Source organism: Vanellus vanellus, assembly GCF_965231255.1.
Source record: "Vanellus vanellus genome assembly, contig: HAP1_SCAFFOLD_35, whole genome shotgun sequence".
Lineage (NCBI taxonomy): Eukaryota > Metazoa > Chordata > Aves > Charadriiformes > Charadriidae > Vanellus > Vanellus vanellus.
The window spans coordinates 1317139-1339320 of record NW_028128889.1 but is presented as its reverse complement, the minus strand read 5'-3'; the positions used below and the strand labels follow the sequence as shown (position 1 = coordinate 1339320).

The following is a 22182-nucleotide window of genomic DNA, read 5'->3' as shown; positions in this document are numbered from 1 at the left end:
TGCTGAGTCCATGGGGCAGGGAACCACCCCCCTCCCACAGCAGGGAGAAGACCCAGGGTCCCAGGCTGCCTGTCCCCGTGTTCCTCTCCTGCCCCAATACCAAATGGTGCCATTTGGTGCTCACTACAACCCAGGTAAGAACCACTTTCCCGTTGTTCCTCCAAAGCACCGGCTGCCTCGAGGGCTGGCACCATCTGCCCTTCGCCTCTCCCAGCCTCATGGGGGGACACTCCAGTTTGCCCTAATCTGTCCTTCTCAGGGGGCACATGGTGGGTGGGAATGGGGATCTCCTTTACAGAGACACCCCAGGTGTCCACACTCCCTCAGTCACTCTGCTCACTGCCGTGGTAGAGCCAGAGAGGACCCAGGCGTCTGGGCACTGGCAGGCGAGAGGGGACACCGAAACAGACACGGACACACGCGCAGAGAATAGCTTTGCTAAAGGGGTTTATTGATCATTAGGGGGGAATGGCCCAGGGCTCCCAGGGGATCAGGTGGGGTCATCCAGGGATGATCATCTCCTCATGCTGCTGGAGGGGAACAGGGCAAGGGTGTCACCACCAGTTCCAGTCCTGAAAGACAGAGCCCCACATGAGACCCCCACTGTCAACTGGGACATGAGAGTGGCCTTGTCGCCTACTGTCTCTCTCTGCAGAGCCCTGGGGAAGGAGCTGGGAATTGGAGCCCTCAACAGACCAAGGACTCGACTTGGCTCTCCTGAGACCATATGGCACCCAGAGTCCCTCGCCCAGTGTGTCTCTACCCTGAAATGCCCCTAAATCTCCCAGAACCCTGCACAGTCCTCACAGTGATCCTTGGGGTGTGTATGGCACTAGAGACCCTGCCTGGCCTGCATGGTGACCCTCTGGGTCTGTAGAGCCCCACTGGGTGCAAGAAGCGGCATGGAGGCAGCTCTGTCCCAGTCACCCTGGGACATGGATCATGGACAGTCCCCTCTCTTTCCCTCTCCCATACCCAAGTTCTGCCCAACCCGGAGGGCTCAGGCATCCCACAGGGCTCAGCATCCTTTGTGGGTCTGGAGACACCCTGATGCTGCTCACCTAGACATCAACGCCGACAGCCACACGTCTCTGGCGCGCAAGGTCCACTGCCAGCTCAGCCACAGGAGGCTGGGAGAAAGGGAGAGTTAGGGACACACTTGAGAGCACTGCAGTATACTGGGAGAAAGGGGAAAGCAATGGGGTCCTTGGGGAAGGTGCTTCTGGGGAGGAATGGGGTACATGAGTTTGTATGTTGGTGCACAGAGAGCAGTGGGGGTCCTGGGGAAGGGGCCCACTTGGGTGCCTGTCTGTGCACTGGGGTATCCTGGGGTGTACTGGGTTGTAATGAGAGGGATGGGAATGCAATGGGGGCCCTAGGGAAGGGGGCCTCCCTGGGAAAACACTGGGTTTCAGAGATGCTTTCTGGGGTGTCAGTGGGGTGTACAGTGGTATACTGGGATGCCCTGGATCGTCGTGGTCATGGGAGGGGAGGGTAAGGGGCCAGTAGAATTTGTGGTACCCACCTCAGACCTCTTTCCTATCAGGGATTTGAGTACCTTCTCCTGTAGAGAGACCATGAGACCTCACTGGTCACTAGATGTCCTCGGTCCCAGCAAGGGATGGGAGGACCAAATTGCCCTCCCATTACCCAAGTCCATCCCACTACTTACATCCAGTTTAACACTTCCACTTCCTTCCAAGTGTGCCTAGGGAAAGAGAGAAAAGGGGTGGTCTGGATTGGACCTTGGTGGGGCTGTGTGTGGGACACGGGTTTCCCCACTCCCCCCAGGCCCATTGCTTCCCCCTGCTCTGAGACAGGAAATCCTTTCTGCTCCTTCCAGTTCCATTCCTCCCAAGTTTCACCTGGGATAGCTGTTCACAGAGGGACCAGGGGTGGGGATGGAGATAAAGATAGTGTGGAGAATTCAGGGCCTCCCAAGGAGATGGGGATGGGGAGGACCCAAAGACGGGGCACTGGGGTGAATTAGTGAACCCCAAGGGACTGGGCTGGGGTTGTTGAATGGAGAGGACCGTGTGGGATGCGAGTGAGGGGTAAAGGAAGTGAAGTGGAGGGGATGCAGGGACTTCAAGCGAGGTGGTCGGTGGGGGCAGAAGGAGAGGACTGCTGAGGACCAAAAAAAGGGGATTGGGATGGTGTTTGGGACTGGGGTTTGAAGGAAGGTGATCTGGGGACACTACCACAGTGGACAGGATGAAAAGCAAAAGACTGAGGGGAAAGACTGAAAGCAAGGCATTGGGAATGATAAAAGGAAAAGGATTTGGGGAGTCTAGAAAGGACACTTAGGAGATCTAAGGAAGTGATGTGTGAGGGTCACAAAAGGGTGGGATGGGGAGGACCAGAAGGGGGAGATGTGGGGGCACCAAGACGAGAAAGTGGCAGGTGCCCTTAGAGGAGTTTGCAGTGGACTCTCCCAGGGAGGGGACAGGTCCGACCACTCATTGAGGAACTCAGGCTCTGGGCACCAGAAGGTTAATTGCAGGGGAAGTGAAGACAACAGACGGAATTACGGGAGGCAGAAAGCTGCATTGCTTTGGGCTGGAGGTGCATGGGAGCCTGGAGGAGCTCCTTGCATGGGAAAGGGAGAGGCCAAGCTCACCACTACAATGTCATTCTGCAGGACAGCAGATGTCCTGCCGCCAGGACCCATCCTCAGCCTCGAGCCCCTCCCTGTGGCATTGAGGACTCACCTCAGCATCGTCCGGGGTGCACAGCAGGATGGTGAAGAGGAGGGCGACGCTGAGCACTGCGACCTTCATCTTCCTCTGCGGTGTGTTGAGTCCTGGGTGAAGCCGGAGAAGATGAGGGACAGATTTATCCCTGCCCGGACTCCTCCTTGCCCCTCCCAGCCCCGAGAGCCCCCAGGGCAAAGCCAGGCTTGGCAGAGACACCAGCCCTGGCAACAAGCCCAGCCCCAGCACAGAGTGACCCCCGCCTCCGGCACAGATCCAGCCACCTTCACCGGCATCACTCCATCTTCCCGCCTGGGGCAGCTACACAGGGAACTGCTCAGGAATCAGCGGGTGGCGAGGGCAGTGAGCCCCTGACAGCTGCATACCCTACGGAGGACAACCAGGGCTATGGGCAATGCGGTCATTTGGGTGACTGGAATCTTCCGTCCCTGGAGTAAATGGGGAGCACTGGTGAATGCTGGGAAGCTGGAGGTTCAGGGTTGAACTTGGGGGAAGGGCTGAGGTGGTGTCAGTGCCCAGCTCCAGCCCACTCCATTCCCCTTGCACTGTGGGCCCCAAACTCGTCCAGTTCCCAGCCGTGACCTCCCCAGAGCACAGAACAGAGGGGGAAATCCCGTGCCCTCCAGACAGCATGGGTCCCACTCTGCAGAACTGCCCTCACACGGTGGGTCCCAGTGGCCCCGTCCCAAACAAGGCTCTGGCTACAGCCCTGTCCCTGGCTGGGACTTGACCGCAGCTCACCAGAGGCCCGTGTCCTCACAGAGTCTCCCTTCAATGCCTCGTCCTTGGCCCAGGCCTTTGCCATCACTGAGCAGGATGTGGCTTGGCAGAGAAACACGATGAAGGAGGCCCTTGTGCCCGGGCAGCCACCCGCAGCTAATTGTGGGGACAGAGCTCTCCGGGCAAGAGGAGGGATGTTTTTCCCCACAGCATCACTGATAAGGTCTGTTTGCCCAGCGCCCACGGCACCAGGAGCCCCTTCAGCAAGCTTGGTGCTTCACAAGAGGTCCCAACTGGGGGGAGTTGGGAGGGGATAAAGCATCCTGGATGCCGGGGCTCCCTCCAGCCCTGGCAGCGGGCAGAGCCTGCAGAGGAGGGCAGTGCCAGGGACACTGGGGAGAAGCACATCCTGGGAACCCCCACATGCCCGGGGCTCCCTCCAGCCCTGGCAGCGGGCAGAGCCTGCAGAGGAGGGCAGTGCCGGGGACACTGGGGAGAAGCACATCCTGGGAACCCCCACATGCCTGGGGCTCCCTCGCTGCCCTGGGGACAGGCTGGAGCTCAGAGGTGGGAGCAGTCCCGGGGCAGCAGCCTGACACCCGGGGTGTCCCTGTCCTTCGGGAAAGCCTGGCGGCAGGGGAGTCCTGCAGGAGCGGGGCTTAGAGCAGCCTGGGGGCTGGAGCTGTCTCCCCAGGGGCACTGCCTCCCTTTCCCTCTCCCCCCTGCCTGCCCTGCAGCTTTCCCCAGCTTTCCAGGGGGGTTTCCTTCACAGCACCCCTGGCCCACACATCACCATCCCGGGGGCCCTGCACAGCACCCTCTGGCCAGTGTGGGGCAGGGGCAGTGTGCGGTTGTACACAAGTGGTTCAGCTCTCCCCTCTCAGTGGGGAGGGCCGCTGGGTGAAGCTGCTGGCCTGGCTCACATAAGCCAAGCAAGACCTTCTCCAGCAATGCGGTATCAATGCACCGTTCTTTCCAGTTGTGACGCGCACGGGATCGGCCATCACTGCTCTCTTCAAGGATGCAACTACCCAAACAGCAGAGGGAATAGCTGGTGCCTCTGTCAGCAGGGACATCCTCCTAATGAAGATGGGCGTATTTTGGATCAAGAAGCTCCGGCACGCCTGCTGTGCCTCCTGTAGATGCACACAACTGGAAGAAGAGAGAGGCGAAAGGACAGATATTTATGGATTTCTGCATCCCAAGAAGACCGGCATTTTTACTGGTGGTGTGAGCTAGCACTGGGAGGTCAGTAAAGGTCTCAGTCAGGAGATGCAGCATGTATTCACTTGCCTCTTTGGGTAGCTGATGGTCAGAAGTAACCTCATGGAATGACCATCAAATCCACCAGCTGCACTGAGCCACAGCAGCATTGAAGGCATTGGACTCCGGGCCCCTACTGAGTTCATGGGACATCAACATTATGACAGCACATCCATGGATACTTTGTAAGGCGGACATGTTCCTCTGCAAACTCATCCTCCGAGTGTTGTGTGCCACAGTAATTCAAGCTACCGCGCTGTGCTTCCCAATTGCCCTTCCAAAACCATCCAGCAGTCCCTGTCACGTGTCGGAATGTAAGAGAGTGCTCTATTTGAGTCCTCTGTCTGTGAGCGAGTGAGGCTGATTTATTTTTATGAGACTCAAGCTGGGGATAAAAGGCTGGTGGTAAAAATCTGGTTTAGGTTTTGAAATCAGTAGGAGGTTTGCCTGAGTTTCAGTGAATCCAAAGTGTCACTGGTTTTGTTCTAAAGATGACACAGGCTCCTGTCAGGGCTTCAAAGAAATAAAAATACATTGACAAGTGGTTCAAGAGACCTGTGAATGGCTCAGGTTCTTCCATGACTTTCTATGTCATTTTTGAGGTTTATGGGTACGGTTCTATCTTTACGGGACACTAAGTATAAATAAGAGATCTGTTGTGGATCAGCTGTGAAAAGATTTCAGGGAACTGACTTGAATATTTGCTTTGGAAATTGCCCAAAGAGCAGGCAGTCACCTGGAAGGTTTTCATTTTGACTGCTTCTGCTTTGTGTGTTACTTATTAGAGAGCGAAGTGACCGAGTGTTGATTTATTTATCATCTTTAAATATGCTGTGACGTTCTTTGTGTTTTGAAGTTATGTTGAAAATAACTGCTGAACTGTGCGCACTGTCATAATTGAGGAATATTGACTTAGGAGAGGTCAGGGCTGCCTTTGAGGTCAGTGCAAATGAGGGGCAAACGCATTTGATGGGCACTTAACCTTAAAGGCGCTGTTCAGGAAGATCCCATCTGCTGGTTTAAGGACATCTCAAAGGACGCACATCAGTGGGGCAGACAGAGGGTGAAGGTCCTGTTTCCCCCACAGTTAGGTTTTGCTTCCCATCCCCCCATATCCTCCAGTTCCCAGTGTCCCTTAGTGCCCGGGGAGGGTGGGGGGAAGGACAGGACTCAGCAGGGGGTCTCTGTCCTGCTGTCCTGCTTTGGGCTGGGATGGAATTAACAAGAGATATGACCCCAATGTGTTAGAGGGAACTTTTAATTGTTATATCTGTGTAACGGCTGCTGGTCACGATATTGACCTATCTGTACTCGACCTTCGTTTATCTGCTCTGTGCCATGCTCCCTTTTGTGTTGTGGATGTTAAAGGCTGGTTTGGGCTTTTGTCCTTTGCTGTGCTCTGTAGCGCTTGGTGGTGTTTTCTCTGGGAGATTAATTATAACAGTGCGGGCCTGAAGTTTAATGTGGTATTTGAGCTCTGCACTGATGCCATTCCTCTACTTTGGGAACAATCTCATGGAGACAATTAACAATTACACTTTCACCTTTGTCCTCCAAGAGGTTTTTGGGGGAGGAAACACAGCATGGCACCCTCACCCTCTTCTGCGTGGCAGATGTTTTCTCCCTCATTACAATAGGTCTTCAATATCTTGAACACCCTTGGGTAGCCAAAATGCTGCTGGTGGTACTTCTCAAGAATACTCTCTCCGCTTTTTCTAAGGTTAACCAAGTACTTAGGATTATCCCGCAGGCCTCGAGGCAGTGTGGTTATGGGTGGCAAGAATGGTGGTCACCTTTGATGGTCTGGGACTTCAACCCAGAACAAAGGGTGCCCTGGCCCTGGCTGTGCCCAAGAGCCACAGCTTGTCGCGCCGTGCTGGGGCCTGGCCTGCGCCTACTGAGCTCTATTCAGCACTGCTCAGCACCTCAAGGGGAAGAGAGGGGCTCTGGATCTCAAGACGTGCAAACAGACACTGAGGCTGAACCAGACCCAGCCCTCAGCCAGATCAGTCTCCCCTCTAGCCGAGAAGGAACAACAGAAGCCGAGGCCAACTTGCGAGGTGTGTAAATGGATTTCAGCCATCATCCAGGAGAGCAAACTGTCAGCTGGTTGCTCCGATGCTGGGACACTGGGGCCACTAGTCAGAATGAGAGGGTAAGGATGCCCGGCAGCTCGGGGTGTCCTTGCCAGGGATAAGGCCGTTGTGCACATGCCAGCACCTTGTCTATAGTGAGCTGGACAGACGCGGAGGCACCAGCTGTGGAGGGACTGCCCAGCCAGCTGCAGGAATCGAAAGAGACTCTCGCTTGCTCCCTACAGGCCTGCATCTCAGCTGTGGAAAAACTGTCCCAACAATTGCCCCAGCACTTAAAAACGGATGTCTTCCTCTCTCATACTGACCAACATCTCAACTATTAAGAGTCAGCGTTTTTCTGCTCAAGGGAGAGGGTACTGGTGGCGCACAACCTGTGCCACCCTGTGGTTCTATCTGCGTGACCAGGGGAAGGACATGAGGAAGTGGGATGGTGAACCTACCCAGAGACTAGAAGTTTTGGTACAAGAAGTGCAAAAAAAACCAAAAAAAAAGACAAAAGGCAATCCATTTGCTATTTATTGATTTATTTATTTTTATTGGCAATAGCCAGGTGCCATGACAGTCCACAGGCAACAATATCGCACCAGCTGAAACTCCCTGGTCCCCTGTGTAAGCTTATCCAGCGACTGGAGAGCCAAGGAGTGATCTGCAAGACTTGCTCACCCTTTAATAGTCTCAAATGGCCACTGCAAAGATCGAACCAAGAGTTGAGGCTAACTGTGGAATTTTGTGGCCTGAACAAAGTCACACTACCACTGAGTGCTGCCGCACCAGACATAATAGAATTCCAGTAGGAACTGGAGTCAAAGGCAGCCAAGGGGTATGCAACAATTGATACCACTGAGTTTCTTTCTTGGTCTCTTTGGCAGCAGAGTGCAGGCCAGAGTTTGCTTTCACCTGGAGGAGTACCCCGTACGCCTGGAATCGACTGCCCCAGGGGTGGAAACACAGCCCCACCATCTGCCATGGACTGATCCAGACTGCACTACTGCGCTCCCCAGAGGAGCAGGGGCTGGAGCCCCTTCTCAGGACAGACTGTATGCCAAGAAGCCACAGCCATGCGGGAAGCTCAGGAGGCTTTTTCTGGCACTTCACTCGGCATTTGTTTTGACATATGTGGTGCTTTTCTGTGACTATTCTTTCTGCACAGAATACCGTAAAAAGACAACCATTTCATAAAAGATGGTTGTAAAGTCCCTGTTAAAGGACAGGAAAGATCCCCATGAGCTGTGGAGGAAGCCAGGGAGATAGTAATAAGCACCAGGAAGATCCAGAAAGCTCAAGATCCTGTCTGAAGAGTGAGTGGCTCTGAGCAGCAGTGATTGGCCTTGCGTAGGACTTGACTGGCTGTCAGGTGCCCACCGAGCTGTTCTGTCGCTGCCCCTCCTCAGCAGGACAGGGAGAAAATAAAATGAAAAGCTCATGGGTTGAGATAAGGACAGGGAGATCGCTCACCAGTTACCATCACAGGCAAAACAGACTCGTAATTTATTGCCAATCAAACAGAGGAGGATAATGAGACAGAAGAATAACATCTAAAAACATTCCCTCCACCCCTCCCTTCTTCCCAGCATCAGCCTTGCTCCTGACTGCTCTACGTCCTCTCCCAGAGTGATGCAGGAGGGTGGGGAATGGGGGTTGTGTTCCTTTTGTATCACTTGTTTGTGCCACTCGTTCCTCCTCATGCTCTTCCTCTGCTTCCTTCCAGAAGCCTCCTGCAGTGTGGGCTCTCCACAGCGTTGCAGCTTCCTTCAGGGCACATCCACCTGCTCTGCTATGCCATCCTCCACGGGCTGCAGGTGGATACGTGCTCCACTCTGGATATCCACAGCCTCCATGGGCTGCAGGGGTCAGCCTGCCTCACCATGGTCTTCCCCACGGGCTGCAGAGGAATCTCTGCTCTGGCACCTGGAGCACCTCCTCCTCCTCCTTCTTCACTGACCTTGGTGACTGCAGAGTTCTTTCTCTCACATATTCTCACTCCCCTCTCAGCTGCTATTGCGCAGCCATTTTTTACTCCTTCTTAAATATGTTATCAAAGAGGCACTACCACTGTTACTGATTTGCTCAGCTTTGGCCAGCAGTGGGTCTGTCTCATAGCTGCCTGGAACTGGCTCTGCCCAACATGGGGGCAGCTTCTGGCATCTGCTCACAGACGCCACCCTGGAGCGCCGCCCTACCAAAACTCTGCCACGTAAAGCCAATGCAGTGTGTCTGGGAAGGTGGGTCAGGGGATGTCAGTGAGTAACAAGGTGATGGCTGATGGCTTTAGCAAATCCTCACAAGCAGGCTTAAAGATCATCAACCAGGCTTGGGCATCCCGCTTGGTGAAACACATCAAGGTCTTTCAGAGCCACTTCAGCATTTCATTTTCCACCTGTAACCGGGGCCTCTGACTTACTGTTTCACCAGCCCCCAGGGACCATCTCCTTGTCAGGTCAGGCCCTCCATGGCCTTTTCAGTGATGGCCCTCAGTGGGACCTGCTGACATGCTCAGAAACTTGAAGGTTTGCTGCTGACTCTTCACTTCCACAGAAGCTTGTTCCACCTTTCAATAACTGCAGTTCAAACATTTGACACCAGAGGGCTCATAAACACCCAAAAAGCCCTAACAAGCCAAGTCTTGGGGCAGAGTTTTCCTGGAGTCCTCAGTTCTCATGTGGTTGATTAGTGAGATTTCAAGAGCCCACTCAAAGTGAAAAGAGTTGAATAATAAATAACAATAACAAAGCATTTGTTCTTTTTCTCATACTCCTTTTTTTTCTGCTTACAGATTTAGTGAGGTCAGCAATCCATTGGGGATGCTGTTCCTGATCGCCTCCGAATGGACAGCCTTAGACCAACGGAAAAAATGTTTTTCTGTCAAGCACAGATCCCAAGGCCCACCACAACACTCCCTGCTCGGACTCTCTCAGTCTTCCCTTTTTTTGCCAACTATGAGTCACACGGTGAATTCACGAACTCCCTCAATTCACAGAAGGAAGCAAAGAGACACAGTTAATGAAGTGCTCTACTTTGAATAGCCAAACCTGCACTCATCCCAATGCATCAGGGATAAAGGATCCATTTCAAGTAGACTCTGCAGCACCTACACCAACTCCTATTTAATTCCCTGCAGGGTAGGGGACAGGTGGCTCCTCTGCAGGGGGAGGCAGGGATGAGAGTGATCTCCTCTCATGTTGGAGAGCTGGGGTGCCATTGCCCAGGCTTCCTTTTCTACCCAAGGAAGAGAAACCAGTTGTCTCAACTGTGATGCTTTGACACAGCCTGTCCGGTGACCAGCTCCTGCTCCAGAAGTGTTCCTGTAGATCATGGGTCACCGGGGGGTCCCAGTCCTATGTGGGGGCTTCAGTGCTGCAGCTCTTGCACTTCTGGCTCTTCCTGGGCATCTACCTGGCTGCCCTCCTGGGCAACGGCCTCATCATCACTGCCATCGCCTGCAACCACTGCCTCCACACCCATGTACCCCATGTATTTCCTCCTCAACCTCTCCTTCCTTGACCTGGGCTGCATCTTTACCACTGTCCTAAAATCCGTGGCCAATACCCTCTGGAACACCAGGCCCATCACCTATTTGGGATGTGCTGCTCAAATTTTTTAGATTCTCTTTTTAGTTGTAGCAGAGTATTTTCTTCTCGCTGTCATGGCCTGTGACCACTATGTGGCCATCTGCAAACCCCCGCACTATGGGACTCTCCTGGGCAGCAGCTGATCATACCTGTTTCTGACAGATTGGACTACAGACCTCCCGAGCTTTCTTCCAACCTCACTTCCAACCTCAAGCAGGGACACCTCTCAAGGTTAGAGATTCCTTACCTGAGACTAAGAGATCCTTCCTTGCCCAAGGTGGAGACATCCTTTACCCACAACGGATCCTGAGTAAGTGACAGCATGCTGAATGACACACTGCGAATCCATATAGCTACCCACATATTATTAATGTTGTAAGAATAATTCCATTAGACATGAACCGTTGACCACGTCTGAGACTATGATGGGATCCAGCCAGACCTAGGCTTCAAAAAGGAGTTTAGAAGGCAAGGAGGTCCACACTGAACCTCATTACTCAACAGAAGGGTCATAGAATCATAGAATTGTCAAGGTTGGAAGTGACCTTTACGATCATCAAGTCCAACCATCAAACTAACACTGGCAAAAACACCATTAAACCATGTCCCTAAGCGCAACGTCTATCCATCTTTTAAATACCCGCAGGGATGGCGATTCCACCACTTCCCTGGGCAGCCTGTTCCAATGAATGACAACCCTTTCTATGAAGACATTTTTCATAATCTCCAATCTAAACCTTCCCTGACGCAACTTGAGGTCACTTCCTCTTGTCCTATCGCTTGTTACTAGCGAGAAGAGACGGACCCCCACCTTGCTACAACCTCCTTCCAGGCAGTTGTAGAGAGCGATAAAGCCTCCTCCAAGCTCCTTTTCTCCAGGCTAAACAACCCCAGTTCCCTCAGCCGCTCCTCATAAGACCTGTTCTCCAGACCCCTCACCAGCTTCACTGCCCTTCTCTGGATATGCTCCAGCACCTCAATGTCTTTCCTGTAACGAGTGGCCCAAAACTGAACACAGTACTCGAGGTGGGGCCTCACCAGTGCCGAATACAGGGGAACAATCACTGCCCTGCTCACCAAAATACTCCTGATAGACGCCAGAACGCTATTGGCCACCTCGGCCCACTGCTGGCTGATATTCAGCTGGCTGTTGTCCAACATCCCCAGGTCCTTTCCTGCCAGGCAGCTTTCCAGCCACTCTGCCCCAAACCTATAGCGCTGCATGGGGTTGGTGTGACCCAAGTGCAAGACCAAGCATGTGGCAATCTCATACCTTTGGCCTCAGCCCATGGACCCAGCCTGTCCAGATCCCTCTGTAGACCCTTCCTGCCCTCAATCAGATCAACACTCCTGCTGAACTTGGTTTTGTCCACAAATTTACTGTGGGTGTACTCAATCCCCTCGTCCTGGTTGTTGATAAAGATATTAAAGAGGACTGGCCTCAGTGCTGAGCTCCTGGGGACACAACTTGTGACCGACCGCCACCTGGATTGTGAGGGAGTTTTCCTGGAGATCTCACAGTCAGCAGCACTAAAAGGCAGCAGAGCTCCCTAGAACAGCATCTTCCAGGCTTGGTGTGGTTGCTTAACCTTGGCTGGCTGCCAGGTGCCCACCAAGCCACTCCATCACTCTTCCTCAGCAGGACAGGGGGAAAAATAAGATGAAAAACTTCTGACTCTAGATAAAAGCAGTTTAATAAAGAAAAAAAAGGCCCCATGTGGAAGCAAAGGAACCAACCAAACAAAAGATTTATTCTCTACTTCCCATCAGCAGGTGATGTCCAACTACTTCCTGGCAAGTAGGACTTTGGTTACTTTAGAAACCCCTCCTCCTCCTTTCTCTTTGCTTTTATTGCTAGGTGTGATGTTATATGGTATGGAATGTCTCTGTGGTCAGTTTGGGTCAGCTGTCCTGGTTATGTCCCCTCCCAACCTCTTGCCCACCACCAGCCTACAGGCCTGTGTTTGCAGTGGGGGTTTGGAGACACAGCCTTGCTGCTGTGTGAGCACTGCTCAGCAGTGGCCAAAACATCGGTGTGTGATCACACAGTTCCAGCAACAAATACAACAGTAGGACGGCACTGTGAGGGCTGCTATGGGCAAAGGTAACTCCATCCCGGCCAGACCTCCCTCTTCCTAATCACTGGGTTGTCTTCCCGCCTTAGCTGCCCTGCAGGCCGCCATCCCCCGGCCTGTCCTGCTCGCCTTGCTCATGTACGGTGGGGCTGGGCCCTGGCTGGGGAGGTACCACATGCGTTGCCAGCCATGGTCTCACCATTGGCTGCCAGCTCACCTTCCTTTGGAGAGCAGCCCGGCTCTTGCTGCTCCCTGTCAGGGGAAGAATGTCTTCTGACCAAGTCTCAACATTCTTAAGAGAAAACCTGCACCTGACCTCATCATCTGGCCTCACTTCTCATTCTCCAGGCAGAAAATACCCACAGAGGTATTTAGGAAGTATAACTCATCCCACTTAATGTGGACAACTGAAATCACTCTAGAAGCATCGGTTTCCTTTTATGGACGATGTCCTTTCCTCCAGGTGAACACATGCTCCCCTGGGCCAATGGAAAAAAAAAAGAATTTGAATGAGGGTAACTCATCAGAGGTGCTCGGCACAGATGAACCCAAAAGCAATGGATTGCCCTCAGGAAGTCTCCCTGCATTGATCACAGCAGAAGCGTAGAACAGTTCAGACTTTGCAGCCGTCTCCACGGTGTATAAAGTTACCTGAAACTAACTGTATCCCCTCCGTTCTCGAGCTATGTGCAGGTATCACTTCTGTTTCTCCTCCCCCTCACAACTGCCTTCCTGGCTCTGCAAACAGGGCTCAACGTGCACTCACCCAGAATAAATCATCAGGAGCTTGCCTTCATGCAATGACTGGATAAAACAAAGACATGTATAAGAACGTTCACATTTTCCTCTGTGTGCCACTGGGAGTTGGATCTCATTAGGGTTTCCTGTGCTGGCCCAAGAGTCATACCGCTCTCTGCTCACACAGCGTTCTTGAAGAACAATATACAACTCCAGGAGCGGCTGATAGATGTTGCCTCTGCCTTCACTTGCAGTACAGTGTAGGCCTCGGCAGGTAACTTACTGTTCTCTCATGTCTCAGCTCTGGACACAGAGAAAAGGCCTGAAATTTCTGCGTTCTCAAGGACCGGAAGTCCAAAGTTCCTGGTGGTTGGATACTAAGGTTCTCATACCTCCAGCACACACCACGACTGGAATACAGAGATATTAATGTGGATATTCCCTGCCTCATTACTTCGACAACCTGGTCCAGTGAGAGGTGGCCCCGTCTATGGCAGGGGGCTTGGAACTCGATAATATTTAAGGTCCCTTCCAACCTAAACCATTCTATGATTCTATGAATCATATGTTTGCCCTCCCCACCCCTTTCTCCCTACCAAATACACTTACAAAATCTCTTCTTAGACAGAAAAGATTTCCTATTTCCTGAGGATTATCACACTTCTCTTCAAGCCCACCTTGGGACCATCTTTCATCTGCTGGTTCCTCAGGCTGGAAATAAAGGGTCTCATCAAAGAAGTTATGACAGTTTTGAGAAGGGACACTGCCCTGTTATAGAAAATGTGGTGATGTGAAGGCTGGACAGGCAGGAAGATGCAGCTACTGTAGCCCAAGATGACAAGGATGAAGGGAGAGAAACATGCAGAGAATGCCTTTTGCCATGAGGAAGCTGACTACAACCTAAGTATGGTACTAATGATGTACAGGTAGGACCTTGCTGTCATGCCCAGGGAGCCAAGGAGAATGATGCATGAGGCTCTGAAGGTGATCAGCTCAATAATGTGTGTTTCTGCACAGGACAACTTCATCAAAAGCACACTGTCCTAGAGGAAGTGCTCAATACCCTGCAGAAGGGCAGCCGGGGAACCAGAACAGTGGAGACACAGATGGCCAGGAAGCCTGCAGTCCACAAGCCCACCTTTAGGGCTGAAGGTAAAGCTGACTGTTCATGAGCACAGGCGGCTGAAGAGGGTGGCATATAGCATCATAACGGTCATAGGACATGACAACCAGAAGCACAAACTCAGTGCAGCCCAGAAGGCAGAGGAAGAAGCATTGAGGTAAGCAGCCTGCGTAGGAAATGGCTTTGCTCCCTATCAGCAAGTTTCCGATGGCTTTGGCTGGGATGGATGTCGTGATGAAGTTCTCCACACGGGAGAGGTTATAGAGGAAAGAATACATGGGCCTGTGGAGGTCTCCTTCAGCAAGAATGAGGGAAATGATCAGCAGGTTTCCCACTAACATCACCAGGTACGAAGGTAGGAGAGAGAATGCCATTGGGCCCTCCAGAGGGATGGGAAGCCCAAGAGGGGGAACTCTGTGAGAGTCGTGTGGTTCAACATTTTTTAACAATTTTTTAAAGAACCACACAACTTTGTAAAACTTTTCAAAGATTGTTAACAAGCCCCCAGGGAGGCTTTGGCAGTAATGGCTCTCAGAGGGACCCATTAACACTCCAAGAAACTTTGGAGTTAACATCTGACTTCTACTTCTTGAGAGGTTTCTTCAGCTTCCTCTGTGTCTGAGGTTCATGGACTCAGCACCAAAATCACCAGAGGGGTCATTAAAATGCCTTGGGCTGCTCCTCTGCCGCTAAACTGGCCCAGGCTCCTGGGAGGGAGGAGGCTCATGGCAAGTGGGCATGCTGCAGAGAGACAGCTCTGCCCAGGAGGAGCTCCTCTGTGAAGCACAGCAGGGCAGGGTCCGAGGGAAGACGAGCGAGGCAGAGAGGGGTTAAAGGCAGTTGGGAGCGGGAGGACACTGAGAGCTTACAGAGAGAGAAATCTCCACAGCCCCTGACATGGTAAGTCTCTGGCTGCGGGGCAATGCAGCCGCAGCTCCTGCAGGGATCTCCTAAAGCTGCCATAGCCCAAAACCTACGGGATCTCGCTGCAGTGTAGAGGAGGAGGATGTGCTCCAGAGCAGGGATCCTCTGCTGCACCATCAGAGGGAATGGGCACGATGGCTGCCTTCTCCCGGGGACGGCGTCAGGGCTGTGAGGGTGTGTGTGCAGGCACAGGTGCCCAGGGCTGTCCTTCTCAGCAGGGTCCCTGCACCCCAGGGGACCATGTGCCAGGGCAGGGACTCTGCTGCCTGCCAGGGTCAGCACTCAGCCTGTCCAGGGAGCGCCCCACAGCCTGTGGCAGAAGCTGTGGGTCGAAGGATTGACCCCCGGCAGGGCAGGGCAGGGTCCTTCTGCTGTGGAGAGGCTGCTGCATGGGTCAGGTTGGCTCCACATCAAGCCAAGACGTTTCACAGGGGACGTTTCCAGAAGCCCATCAAGACAAGGGCTACCTGGGAGTTGTCCTGGTTTCAGCTGGGATAGAGTTAATTTTCTTCCTAGAAGCTGCTGTGGTTTGGATTTGGTATGAGAATAATGTTGATAACACATTTGGTTTGAGTTGTTGCTCAGTAATGCTCATAGTAAGTGAAGGACTTTTTCATCTTCCAATACAAACTGAGAGGGACCATAGGCAGGACAAGCTGGGCAAAGGAACGTTCCATACCATCATGCTCAGTACATAAATGGTGGGTTGGCGGGGAGCAGGAATCTGTGATCGCTGCTTGGAATGGACACTGGGTGGTAAGCACGTGTATTGTGTCACTTTTGGTTTTCGTATATACTTTTACCATTATTATTTTCTTTTCCATTACTGTTATTTTTAACTGTCTTTGTCTCAACCCATGAGGTTTTTAACCCTTTCTTCCCTCTTCTCGCTACCCTTCTGGGGAGGGGAGTAGGGGCTGGGGCGGAAGGTGAAGTACTCCAGTGCTGTCTTCTCCCCGAGGGCTGAGGAGTGACCTGGCTCTGCTCACATCACTACAGTTTTAAGACATCCAGGACTTTCCTTGAGGTTTTCCTGCAGGAATATACTGAGCAGCTCCACACTACATTACAAGTGGATGACCGATGAGGTAAAGAGTGAATTTCAGAAGCTGTCATGTCCTTTTCACAATCCCCGCTGTTGTGGAGCAAGGATGACTCCTTGGGAGCCCACAAGCAGCTCCCAAGCCCACAACTGGGCCAGCATAAACCAGAGCGCCAACACAGGAGATTCAAAAATTCCCTAGAAAAAAGGAGAGAGGCGATGTGTGTTTTCGGGGGTAGAGGTTTTGAAGGGCAGGGAATGGGAAGAGATTTGCTCAGAGCAGCCCTTAGTTATGAGTGTGCTTTCTCAGTCAGCAGTACCTCGTGAATCAAGGGATCAGATGTCCAACGGCAGCTCCATCACTGAGTTTCTCCTGCTGGCATTCGCATACACACGGGAGCTGCAGCTCTTGCACTTCTGGCTCTTCCTGGGCATCTACCTGGCTGCCCTCCTGGGCAACGGCCTCATTGTCACTGCCATCGCCTACGACCACCGCCTCCACACCCCCATGTACTTCTTCCTCCTCAACCTCTCCCTCCTTGACCTGGGCTCCATCTCCACCACTGTCCCCAAAGCCATGGCCAATTCCCTTTGGGACACCTGGGCCATCTCCTATGGGGGATGTGCTGCACAGGTCTTCTTTTTTCTATTTTTAATCTCATCAGAATATTATCTCCTGACCGTCATGGCATATGACCGCTACGTGGCCATCTGCAAACCCCTGCACTATGGGACTCTCCTGGGCAGCAGAGCTTGTGTCCACATGGCAGCAGCTGCCTGGGGCAGTGGGTTTCTCTCTGCTCTGCTGCACACTGCACATACATTTTCAATACCACTCTGCCGAGGTAATGCCGTGGACCAGTTCTTCTGTGAAGTCCCCCAGATCCTTCGACTCTCCTGCTCAGACTCAGACTACCTCAGGGAACTAAGGCTTCTTGTGTTTAGTACCTCTTTTACTTTTGCGTGTTTTGTTTTCATTGTGCTGTCCTATGTGCAGATCTTCAGGGCCGTGCTGAGGATGCCCTCGGAGCAGGGACGGCACAAAGCCTTCTCCACGTGCCTCCCTCACCTGGCCGTGGTCTCCCTGTTGATCAGCACTGGAATGGTTGCTTACCTGAAGCCCCCCTCCATCTCCTCCTCAACCCTGGATTTAGTGGTGTCATTTCTGTACTCAGTGGTGCCTCCAGCAGTGAACCCCCTCATCTACAGCATGAGGAACAAAGAGATCAAGGATGCCCTGAGGAAACTATTGCAATATACTCAATTTCAGCATCAATGAGATAACTGTCTGTCTCCTGTGACTCCCAGCATATTCACAGAATACAGCAGGATGATCTCTTGTTCATTAGCTTCTCTTTTACTTTCTCTTTCTTTCTTTCTTTCTTTCTTTCTTTCTTTCTTTCTTTCTTTCTTTCTTTCTTTCTTTCTTTCTTTCTTTCTCTTTTTCTTTTTCTTTCTCTCTTTTCTTTATGTTGTTCTTTTTCTTTCTTTTTCTTTCTTCTTTTCTTTCTTTCCTTTTATTGCTTCAATCCTTCCTGTTTTGCTCTTTTTCTCTTTATTCATTTCTCTTTCTTTCTCTCTTTTGTTCCTTCATTTCCTTGTTCATTCACTCATTCCCTTATTCATTCATTGCTTCTTTCTTTCCTTCCTTTCTTCTTTTTTCTCACTTTTTCTCTCTCTCTCTCTTTCTTCTCTCTATCTCGCTTTCTCTCTTTGTTAGACCTGTGGTAATATTATTCCTCATCTCACTTCTTAAGCAGTTAGGTGTATTTTCTTTCCCAGTGACCTGGTGTACATGAGAAGCCGGATTCCCTCTGTAATTGAAAAAAAACAGAGGTGGCAGCAGAAAATCAAGTTTTAAAACCCCTGTTTCTGAAAACTTTCCTGGAGCTGAGGGTGAATCTCCTCTGACTCTGCAGTCCCAGCATGGGCTGTAAGCAAGCAGAAGGACACTAGAGAGGGATTCACGATATCCTGTTGTACTGGCTTTTGATGGGATAGACTTAAACTTTTTCATAACAGCTAGTACGGAGCTATGTTTTGGATTTGTGGTGAAAACAGTGCTGATAATATGGGGACGGTTTAGCTATTGCTGAGCAGGGTAACACAGCGTCAAGGCTTTATCTGCTCCTCTTAGTTCCCTGAGAGCAAGTAGGCTGGGGGTGCACAAGAAGTTGGGAGGGGACACAGCTGGACAGCTGACCCCAACTGACTGGAGGGATATCCCATACCATATGACGTCGTGATCAGCAATAAAACCTGGGGAAAGAAGAAGGAAGTGTGGAACATTTGCATTTATGGCATTTGTCTTCCCAAGTAACCATTACGCTTTCCTGGAGATGGCTGAACACCTGTCTGATGTTTGGAAGTACTGAAGGAGTTCTTGATTTTGCTTTGCTTACCCACACAGCTTTTGCTTTACCTATTAAACTGCCTTTCTCTCCACCCTTGATTTTTCTCAGGTTTGTCCTTCCGATTCTCTCCCCCATCCCACCCAGGGGGGAGGGAGCCAGGGGCTGTGTGGTTCTTCGCTGCCTACTGGGGTTAAACCATGACACCTCTTTGAAACACCACACGCCAGATTTAGTGCAGCACTCAAACGCAGAGGCACTGGAAATACCCCACGGTCCTACCAAGCCCCTTCCTTGGCCATAGGCCCATCAGGAAGTGGAAGCTGGAAAGGGGCTCATCGGCAGTGATCCCTGTCCGTCTGAGTCTGCTTCCCACCCTGACCATCACAGCCAGTGCAGGGGCACCCCGTAGCCCCAGGGCACCACAGTCCTCGCCCGCTAAAGAGCAGCACTTTAGCTCAGGGCTCTGTGGGGAGCATGGACAGGGGTGCAGAAACAGCCGGCCAAGCCAGCACGGACACACTCACATGGGAAAAGGCTCTCTGTGATCGGGGGTGTCCCAGGAGAGGAGCAGGAGACCATGTGTGTGAAGGGGATGAAGACAAAGAGCGACCCATTCCCATGTGTCCAACTGGGGCAGGCTGCTGTGCCGCTGGCAGAGCAGGAGCTGCAAGAGGAGCCCCAGGGCAAGGACCCTCCTGCTGTCCTGGGGAGCGGGGCTGGCACAGGGGGGCTGCAGGCTGCTGGTGAAGGGCACCTCCTGGGCCTGACAGCAAGAGAGGCACTGTCACAGACCTCTCTTTCATCCTTCCACGTCCAGCCTGCAGCCCTGGGGCTGATGGGGAAGCTGAGAGCCCTCTCTGTCCCCAGCAGCTGCTGTGCCCTTCCGTGGGGCTGTGGGCTGAGTGCCCAGCGCTCTGCAGCACCTTGCGGCAGGCACTGCCATGGGGTCAGCCCAGACTGGGCTGCTCTGCTGGGCTGGGAAGATGGCAGGGGAGGTGGGGAGAGCAGGGGAGGGCCTGGGCTGAGCTGGAAAGTGCCTGGGAGAGGAAAATGCCAGTGCAGAGCTCAGCTGTGTGTGAAGAGTGGGTGCACACCACAGTGTTCGCACACAACCAGGCCTTCTGGCAGAGACATGAAGGAGCAGGAGAGCAGGACCTGGTCTGTGCCATGGTCCCTGGACACACCAGGGAAGCTGCCCCAGGGTACTCATCACCAACCAACCCCTCACGGCTGCCACTGCCAGCAATAGCCACTCACCTCAGCTCAGAAAGGTTTTTTTCCCTCCACCGAGGGACACTGAGTGACTACATCAGAAGTTTATTCCTGCATTACAGATATTGGAATACATATTGCGTCTGTGTGATGAAACAAACTTGAGTGAACACAAGTGCCATCAGCCCCTCCTGGGAGTGTCCTCTTGTGGGAAACTGAGTTTCTTGAGATCACTTCAGTGTTTGAGTAACAACCCCTGGTAACCACCACTGGGATGTGTGTCCTTGCATGTAGGTCATAAGGACATAGAGCTGTAAGATCACCAAATGGTTCAGGTTAAAAGGACCTTTAAAGATCGTCTCATCCGATCCCCTTGCCACCAGCAGGGACAGCTTCCACTAGATCAGGCTGCCAAAAGCAATTTCCAACATGAGTCTGAACACTTCCAATGATGGGGCATCCACAGCCTCTCTTGGCAACCTATTCCCCTGTCTCACCACCATTATCATAAAATATTTTTTCCTCATGTCCTATGTTATCCCTCCTTCTTTCAGTTTAAACCCCTCGCCCCTTGCCCTGTCACTCTCGGCCCTGGTAAAACATCTGTCTTTCTATAAGCCCCCTTCATATCCTGAAAGGCCACAAGAAGGTGTCCCTGGAGCCTTCTCTTCTCCAGGATGAACAACCCACACTCTCTCCAGCCTTTCTTCACGGAAGATGTGTTCTCGGCCTTGCATCATTTTTGTGGACTGTGCTAACATGTCTACATCTTTCTTGTGCTGGGGACACCAGAGCTGGACACAGTACACCAGGTGGGGTCTTGCAAGAGCAGAGTGCATGGGGAGAATCACCTCCCTCGACCTACTGGCCATGCTTCTTTTGATACAGCCCAGGATATGGTTGGCTTTACGGGCTGGAAGTTCATATCGGAAGGTAATGATCAATTTTTCACTCACCAGTGTCCCCATTTCCTTCTCTGCAGTGCTGCTCTAAATCCATTCATCCCCCTCTCTACTGATGCTGGTGATTGCGCCAACCAAGTTGCAGGACCTTGCCCTTGGCCTTGAACTTCTTCAGGTTCACATGGGCCCGCTCCTGCGGTCGCTCAAGGTCCCTCTGGATGGCATCCCTTCCCTCTAGCGTTATCAACTGCACCACTCAGCTTGCTGTCATCTGCCCACCTGCTGAGGGTGCACTCAATCCCACTGTCTATGTCACTGATGAAAATATTCAATAGTACTGGTCCCCTTGAGGGACACCACTTGTTACTGGTTTCCACTTTGCACATTGAGCCATTGACTGTATTCGACACCACCATCCAGCCAACTCCTTACCTATCTACCAGTCCATCCATCAGATCCATTTCTCTCCAATTTACTGTCAAGAATGTTGAGGGGCACCATGTCTAAGGCCTTACAGAACTCCAGGTAGATGACATCAATTGCTCTTTCCTTTCCCACAGATGCAGTCACTCCATTCTAGAAGGCCACTAGATTACTCAGGCACAACAGGCCTTTGGTGAAGCCTTGAGGGCTGCCTAGTCACCACCCTGCCTTCCATCGGTTTCGACATATCTTCCAGGAGGACCTGTTCCCTGACTGTACCAAGTACAGAAATGAGGCTGACTGGTCAGCAGTTCCCAGGGTCCTCGTTTTCACCCTTTGTAAAAATGGGCCTGATGGTTCCAGTTTTCCAGTCACTGGGTGCTCCAGCTGACTGCCATGATGTTTGAAATATGATGCAGAATGGCTTGAAAACTGCATCAGTCAACTCCCTCGGCACCTTAGGATTTATTGAGTTGGGTCCCATGGACTTTTGTACATTCAGGTTCCTTAGGTGACCTCAAACCTAATCTTCTGCTACAATGGGAGGGATTTAATTCTCCCAGTCCCTGCCTTGAAGTTCATGGACTTGACAGACAGGGGAGGACTGACTGCCAGGGAAAACTGAAGCAAAAAAAACCCTGTTGAGTAATTCAGCCTTCTCCATGTCAGCTGTTACTAGTTCTCCTGTCCCATTTATTAGGGCAGGTACATTGACTTGAAACTTCCTTTTCTGGCCAACGTACCCATAGAAGGCCTTCCTAATATTCTTCACATCCCTTGTCAAATTCAGCTCCAGCTGTGCCTTAGCTTTCCTGATCCCCCACACACACAACTGGGCAGCATCCCTATATTCTTTCCAGGATACATGTCCCTGCTTCCACTGTCTCTGTGTTTCCTTCTCACACTGTAGTTTCAGCAGGAGGTCCTTACTAAGCTGTGCCAGCCTCCAGCTTTGTATGCATGTTTTCTTACACGTGGCAATCAAGAGCTCTTGCGCTCTGAAGAAAACGTCCTTAAAGAGCCGCCA

The 22182-nt window shown here is 52.0% G+C and overlaps 1 protein-coding gene and 1 pseudogene across 2 annotated transcripts; one reads left to right on the top strand and one right to left on the bottom strand.

The window, feature by feature from the left end:
* Positions 1-1061: 1061 nt before the first annotated feature.
* Positions 1062-14737, bottom strand: LOC309683916 (olfactory receptor 6M1-like; annotated as a pseudogene). The gene is made up of 6 exons: positions 13853-14737; positions 13204-13241; positions 12637-12689; positions 2712-2803; positions 1673-1708; positions 1062-1130 (listed from the first exon to the last, which is right to left on the bottom strand). The product of its transcript is annotated as an olfactory receptor 6M1-like (transcript).
* A 1867-nt stretch (positions 14738-16604) lies between these two features.
* LOC309683915 (olfactory receptor 14J1-like) lies at positions 16605-17543 on the top strand (the record flags this gene model as incomplete). Its single annotated transcript, XM_082499896.1, has 1 exon — positions 16605-17543. The coding sequence occupies one exon, from the start codon at positions 16605-16607 to the stop codon at positions 17541-17543; it is 939 nt and encodes a 312-aa protein (XP_082356022.1).
* Positions 17544-22182: the final 4639 nt, after the last annotated feature.